Raw genomic sequence first — 7,619 nt, 5'->3', positions numbered from 1 at the left:
TCTGTTTCGTTTTTTAAAAAAGAAATTAAAAAAAAGTTTTTTTTTTTTTTTTTTAGAGTTTGGGCAAACAAATTCGTCCGCCGATTTTCCATTCCAACAAGAGAATTTTCAATTTCGATAATGGATCTCCTTGCGATGAAAAAAATAATATTTATTATTCGGCATCGGTCACGATAAATTGCACGGACTCGACAGGATTTAAATCAAATGATAATGATGATGATGATGATGATGATAGCATAAAGGGTTTTTCGTCGGTTGAAAAAAATTGCAAATACGAATTTTATTGGGAATCCGACGTCGCGTGTGAAAAAAACGAAAAAGTTTTCTTTCACGCGACCAATTGTACGATAACGAATGAAGAGGGGAAAAAATTTTTAAATTTGTGGTCGATTTTAAAAAGGGAACCGGAAGTGAGTAGTAGTAATAATAATAATAATAATTATATTTTTGCTTTTTAGCTTAACTCGATTTAAAAAAAAAAAAAAAAAAAATTTTGTTTTGTTTTTTAGATTAAAAAAAATGATTGGAAATTTTTATTTAAAATGTGTTTAACGGTGAAAGGAAAAGATGATGAGAATTGTTCCGGCGGAAACGTTTGTCTGAAACAAAATAATTATAATAATAAAAAAATTCCTTTCCGGAAATCTCCGTTGTCATTATTATTATTATCGGGCGGAAGTGTTAACAAGACCGGAACTCGAAGTTTCGAACGAAACGAAACCGTTATTAATTTTTCAAACGGTGATTATTGTTTGGGAAACGGTAAGAGATTCAAATGGAAAATTCTATTTTTTTTTTTTTTCTTCTACAATTTGGGTTTAACCTTTGACCTTTTGATTATTTTTTTAGAAAAATACGATATTCGTTTGAGATTGAAATGTATCGAATCGTCGTCGTCGTCGTCTTCGGATTCTGATTTATGGACCGTTACGGTGAGTCTTACAAATTTTTATCTTTTCTTTTTTTTTTCGGCTTGGTTGTTGCTGTTGTTGTTGTCGTTGTTGTTGTTGTTGTTGTTGTTGTTGTTGTTGTCGTTGTCGTTGTTGTTGTTGTTGTTGTCGTTGTCGTTGTCGTTGTCGTTATCATTGTCGTAGACATACCGATTTCGATTTATCGCGTATCTCATCGATCGATATCATTCCGGGGGAGGGGGGAGGGGAGGTGTAAAAATCGTTTACGACTTTTCGCATAAAAAAAAAAAAAAAAGGAAATTTATATGAAAATAAACATTGCTCACACGACATAAATATTTATTATTATTATTATTATTTGCGTCAATTATATATATATATGTACATTCGTCGACATTAACTTTGTACAATTTTTTTTTTTTTTAAACGCGTCATAGAAATAACAAAGAAAACAAAACAAATCATTTACAAGTCAAAAACTTTCGAAAAAGTATCGAATAACAAAAGAAAGAAAAAAACAATAAAACAAACTAAAGAAAAAAAATAAAAAAATAATAATAATAATAATAATAAACTACTTGCTAAAAACTACAAACATTATACTAAATGTATTAATCTCAACAGTTATCGAATAATTTTATTATTATTATTACTATTATTTGTTTATTAATGATAATTATTTCGGGGGGGGGGGGGTAATCATCGATTTGATGCTAATATTAATATTATTATTATTAATCTTATACATTTTGTATGAGATTCTTGCTTAAAGATTCAATTGAGATCATTTTTTTTTTTTTTTTTTTTTTAATTCTCGCCCGCCATTTTTTATTTATTTATTTGTACTCGTTTTTTTTTTTTTTTTTTTTTAATGTGTAAAATGATAAATAATGTTCATTCGTTTGTTTGTTTGTTTGTTCGTTTGTTTATGGAGTCGGGGATGAGGAGGGGGATGATGTGTGGTTGTAGAATGTTCGGATTATACGTAACGACGACGGATTTCCCGATGGAAGCGGAGGGAAGGGAGTGGAGGGGGAGGGGGTTATGCAATCGGTGATTGTTTAACGTTGCTACTATATCTCAATCCGTTGACGGTCGGCACGGTTATGGTTTCCGACGGAGTTATGGCGGCTTCCGACGGCGGAGTCGTGCCTCCGGAGACGGGAGTCGACGGCGAATCGAGAGTGTGTATCAATTCCAATTTGTCGTCGACGTAATTTTTTTCCTTTCTGCTCCCGCGACTTTTCAACAATTGCAAATGACTTTTGACGAGGCTCGGAGTGTGGGGGAGAGCGTATTTCAATTTTCCCCAAAACCACGGATCTCCCCACTTGACGTACGTGTTCATGGAAATGTAAGCTCTCAGTTCGGGATCGAGTTGATCCGTGGGTCCGACGTCACCGTACAAAACGACTATAACTCGAGCTCTTCCCTCGCTCAAAGCTTGTTTGTGCGCCGCTCGGAATTCCATTCTTCCCCAAACGCTTTCGAGAAAATTGGGAGAGAGAACGACCAACGTCCTTCTCGAATTTTCAACGGATCGAGCTATCTGATTCGGTATCCATTCTCCGGCTATCCAATCGCGATAGTGAAGACACAATTTAAACGGATTTTCTCCCGATTCCAATTCGGGAACGAGTGTGTTTATGACGAAATCTTCGTCTTTGTGACTGTAACTTATGAACGCGTCGTACAATTTATTCTTATCGAGTTCTTCTTCTGTGACGAACCAAAGGCAAAAATGATGACTGTACAACCACACTTTAACCTCTCTCTGGTAACGGTAGTAAAGAAACGCGAGAGAGCCCAAAAGAACTCCGAACGCGGCCAATATTATACACGATGCGATTAACGTTTTCGATGCCGGACAAAGATCGGACACGGACAAGTGAGACAATTGCCTGTTGTCTTTGAAACAAGTCACGTTGGACAACATTGGAACCTGCAAATGATGGAGAAATTATCGATTTAAAAAAGAGAGAGTGTTACGTCGGAAATGTACATAAATCAAGGTATCATTAACCCAGGTTTACCTGTTTGAATTTTAACTGTATAAGCTCTAGAAAGCTTTTTGTCGAACATTCGCAAATCCACGGATTATTATCGAGTTTTAAATATTTGATTTCCGTCGATCGACTTAGAAATCCGATCAAATTGTCGCCGAGTTTCGTCAGGTTATTGTGATCGAGTGCGAGTTGTTGGATTTTCGGCGACAAAAGACCCGTGTCGATGTTTTCGATTCGATTGTTCGACAGGTACAAATGAGTCACGTTTTCGTAACCCTTGAACGTCGAATTGGGTAATGTTCGTATGTCGTTTCCGTTGAGAAACAATTCCGTGTGATTCGTGTATTTCACAATGGGTAATTCGACGGGTATTTCCGTTAGATTTTTTTCCGTGCAATTAACTATCAATCCCCAATCGGCTCGTCTGAGTTTACACTCGCACGATTTCGGACAGTTGTAAGTCGCGGGGTCGAGATCGCACATCAAATGGTGAGAATCGACGCGAGTCACTTGGGAACCTTTGAGGACGTCCGGCGAGTGACAAGTCAAATTTCCGGGAACGAGCGTCACGAAAACGTACACTTCGGACTCTAATTTATTTTCGAAATAACGAATCATTTCGTAAATTTGACAATCGCATTTGAGAGGATTTCCCTCGAGCAAAACTCGGACGTTTCTTTTCGAGTGACGGGGATTGACCAAACCCGTCGTTTGTCCCACCGCCAAAGCTTCGACTCCGTACAAGTTGACGATTGTTATGTTATTTTGTCGAAGGTCGACGGATACATCGTCGGAAATGAATTGGACATCTTGAACCTGTAAACGAAGGTGGAAAAAAACGTGAGTGAGTGTAAATCGTGGACGTGCGTCGAACGAAATACCACGTGGGATTACGAAATGGCAACAACACTCACGACCAAATACTGTATGTTGTTCTGACTCAGATCCAAAACTCTCAATTTGACGAGTACGATTCTCCAGTCGGAAAAAATTTCCGTTATGGAATTATTAGCCAAATATAAATATTCTAAATTGATGCAGTGACGAAACGGAGATTTGTTTCCGAAGGTGTCTTTGTACGGGAAACCCCCTTGAGGGTGTCCATCATCGTCGAGAAAGGATAACATGTTGTGAGAAAATCTCGCGTGTTTTAATTGCTCCAAATGACCCAAGGCGTCGCTATCTAAATAACTAAGATGATTGTATTCGAGATCTAATAATTCCAGTTTGTTGAGCCCTTGAAAAACGTCTCTGAAATAAATAGAAATAAACGCTTTATATTAGCTCCTCGGGGGAAATTCCCCCCCCTCTCTCTCTCTACACGTGGTTGTTCTATCTCTTTTATTATCAAAATGATTTTTTTCGAGAGAGAGAGAGAGGTTCGAATTTAATCGGTTCAAGAGGAGGAAAGAATTTTTGTTTGCCACCGTTAATAAGGACTGGTACTAAACTACTGTTACCACCACCACCACCACCACTACTACTACCACCACGACTAGGACTACTTCTACTCACTGCGTGATTGTTTTCAAACGATTGTTTCCGAGTCTTAAAAATTCGAGTTTGTTCAAATTTTTAAAAACTCTGTCCGGTAAATGGGCGAGGTGATTATAACTCAAATCCAGCGTTTGAAGATTAAATTGATCTCTGAATAAATTTTCCGATATATTTTTCAACGAGTTTCCCTGGAGCGATAAGTTTGCGACAGCCGACGATTCCCACAGAATGTTTTCCGGAACCGTTTGCAAATTGTTACGCATCAGATAAACTTCTTTGAGGCGCGTCAAATTCGATAAGAAGCGATCGGGCAACACCATGGTTTGCCGATTGTCGTACAGTCTTAAAACTTCCAAGTTGATGGAGTTGGAAAATAGATTTTCCGGAACGTCAGAAAAATTATTCGCGTAAAGGCTCAGTCTCACGAGTTTGGGTAAATCGTGGAAAACGTCGTGCGAAAGGTTTTCCATTCCGTTGGACGACACGTCGAGTTCTTTGAGATTTGTCAAATGTGAAAAAATGTCTCTCGATAAATTTTTCAATTGATTTTTCCAAAGGTTCAAATGTTCGAGCCTTTTCAAATTTCTAAACAATCCGGGTTCGAGACGAGTGAGATTGTTGTTGCCCAATTCGAGAGTTTGAAGTTTGGGAACGGAATTGAAAAAATTGTCGTGAACGTGCATGTTGTTCCCGCGCAAATCCAACCACGTCAAATTCGCGAGGTCTTGCAAGAGATCCTCGGGAAGATCCGTGAGTCCGTTGCTCGACAAAACGAGTCTCGTGAGATTATTCAAATCCCTGAAATGTTTTCTCTCGAGCGTGTTGCTCAGGTTTCGGTAGGATTGAAACAAGAGAGCGGACGTGAAATTGACGCCGATGGAACGCGTGAGATTGGAAAATGGTACGTTCGGAAGGGGGCAAAGTCGGAAATTGACGGATATGACGGGACCGACTTTCAAACCGTTGAGCAAATTGTAATCCGTGAAATGAGTCGCGTACGTGCATTGGATTTGTATGTATTTGTTGGGCATTATGCTCGCGGAAAGTACGGACGTTTGTCCCATTCCCGGACATAGGAGTTCGTAGTCTCCAGCTATCCCTTTGGCACAAGTGCAATTGTACGATCCTGGACAAGCGAAGAGCGAAGTTTTGCAGTCTTTTCCTCTCCCGCATTCCGTCGTGCCGTCGACAATTTTTAAAATGACAATGACTAGAAATAGGAAAAACGACGATGCACGTTTTTTCCACGTTTTCTTTTCTCGACTTTTCATGGTTTTTTAACTTCATCAAGGCCGAACCTGAAAATAAAACGACAAGGAAAATATTTAATATAAATGGTGCGTTACATACAAAAGCTGATGTGGATAGATTGTAAGTCAGGAGGAAAGATGGAGGAGGAAGAGGATTACGACAAATAGAAGCGGCATACCAGAATGCCATTATTGGAATGGGAAAATACATGGAATCTCATCAAGAGGACCCCATCTTAGCCCAAATTATACATGCGGAAGAAAAAATTACAAAAAAAGGAGTTCTGAAAAGGGCAAAACAAATCGTCCAAGAAAATAAAGAAAACGAGATAATGGAAGAAGGGCAACTTGCAACTTATGATAGCAAAGCCGAATCTCAGAAGAAATTAAAGGGCATGTGGGAGCAGAAAAAGCTACACGGACAATATTTAAAAAGAGTAAATGCCGAGAATATGGAATGGATGGATTACCCAAGGAGTGGTACAACCACATTCCAACCCCGGTTACGACAGTAGGTCCATGCACGGTTCTGTATGATCAACCAACATATTGACACTGACAGAACTGTGCCAGCTAACAAACCGGATATAATCCTGAGACACAATGTGGAAAAATGGTGTAAGTTAATTGAGGTATCCGAGCCGGCGGAAAAAAAACACCCGACGGGCAAAGAAGCAAACAAAAAGCTGAAATATAGAAATTTGGAAATTGAAATAGCCAGAATGTGGGGAACAAAAACAGAAACGATTCCGGTCATCGTGGGAGCAGCACTGAGATCCATGTCACACATTCAATAAAAGGAAATTTAAAGAAGATTTTGAAGAACATAAAAGAGGAAATCATCCAGGAAATCGCACTATGTGGGACGGCCCACATTCTTCGGAAAATACTCAATAAATAGCACCACCGAAATTCGAGTATTTGTCCCTAAGGAATCGTCGGGTAGAAACCTGGAATAAATGCTTAAAAACCCCGACAAATAAGAGCCTTGTCGTGTTTAAGAGTGGACATAATAATAATAAAGTTCATTTTTGTTTTTATTTAACGCACGCAACTTTATTAAACTACATTAAAGTTTTCTCATTTAAAAAAAAATTCAAAGAGATTAAGATGGAAGCAGTAGCCTTTAATCTCCTTTGTCTTCTGCTTCTTCTTCACTGGAGACTTCACGCTCGTCTTCCTCTTGGTATTCGATTTCTTCAAGAGGGTTCAGAGGTCACACACTTCAAGAATATCCCATTCAGGACTACCTTTTTTGGTTGTATATCTGCAGTCTTCCAAAACTCTTTGTATAAAAAACGCCGGTGCCGGGAAGGGACTTGTAATAACGACGAGTCTCCGGTCCAATCCTTCCGAAGGTTTCATCCTCGTTGGGCTTATTCATACAGAGATGGAAACGTATTCCCCCGTGCGAAGTAATGGTCAACGACGGCTACGGCCCGATACTCTTCTTCAAACAAAGTCATAAAACCGCCGCGTCAGCGTCAAAATCCTGAACTGGTGGTATGTCTCTCGCAAACTAGACCTGGCTCGTCATTCATAGTCTTCTGCTTCATTCCAGAGTGGTTCGTTTTCCGAATTGGTCCTTTAAAAATTTGAAAATTTCGGGAATATGGTGATAAATGTTTTCAGATTTTCTCGAATTCCACGGGTTTATCTCTCCTGCGCCGACGACGCAGTTACGATTTCCAACTTTGGCTTTCTCTTTTGCGTTTTGCATTTTTAACAAAATATATATACATGTCTCCCCCTTAATTCAACGTGTAATAAGAGAGAGAGAGAGAGAGAGAGGGAAGAAAAAGAGTAAAAAGTGGTGGGAGATAAAGATTAATTGATTTGCACGAGGGGAGAAGAAAGAAGGGAGTAAAAGAGAGAGAAAAATAAATCGAAGAACAACATTAGAAAAATTATAACATAATGAGAACATTATAATTCACGCATAAAAATTTTTA

General features: G+C 38.8%; 1 protein-coding gene across 1 annotated transcript; it reads right to left on the bottom strand.

Annotated features, from left to right (window-relative positions):
• Positions 1–1,956: 1,956 nt before the first annotated feature.
• On the bottom strand, positions 1,957–5,688 carry Phum_PHUM529420 (protein toll precursor, putative; the record flags this gene model as incomplete). Its single annotated transcript, XM_002431400.1, has 4 exons — positions 1,957–2,856; positions 2,948–3,736; positions 3,835–4,171; positions 4,436–5,688. The coding sequence occupies 4 exons, from the start codon at positions 5,686–5,688 to the stop codon at positions 1,957–1,959; spliced, it is 3,279 nt and encodes a 1,092-aa protein (XP_002431445.1).
• Positions 5,689–7,619: the final 1,931 nt, after the last annotated feature.

The sequence above is a fragment of the Pediculus humanus genome, genomic scaffold (assembly GCF_000006295.1).
Source record: "Pediculus humanus corporis 1103172108287 genomic scaffold, whole genome shotgun sequence".
Lineage (NCBI taxonomy): Eukaryota > Metazoa > Arthropoda > Insecta > Psocodea > Pediculidae > Pediculus > Pediculus humanus.
Note: the sequence above shows the minus strand (reverse complement) of the source record. Positions and strands in the feature narration are given on the sequence as shown.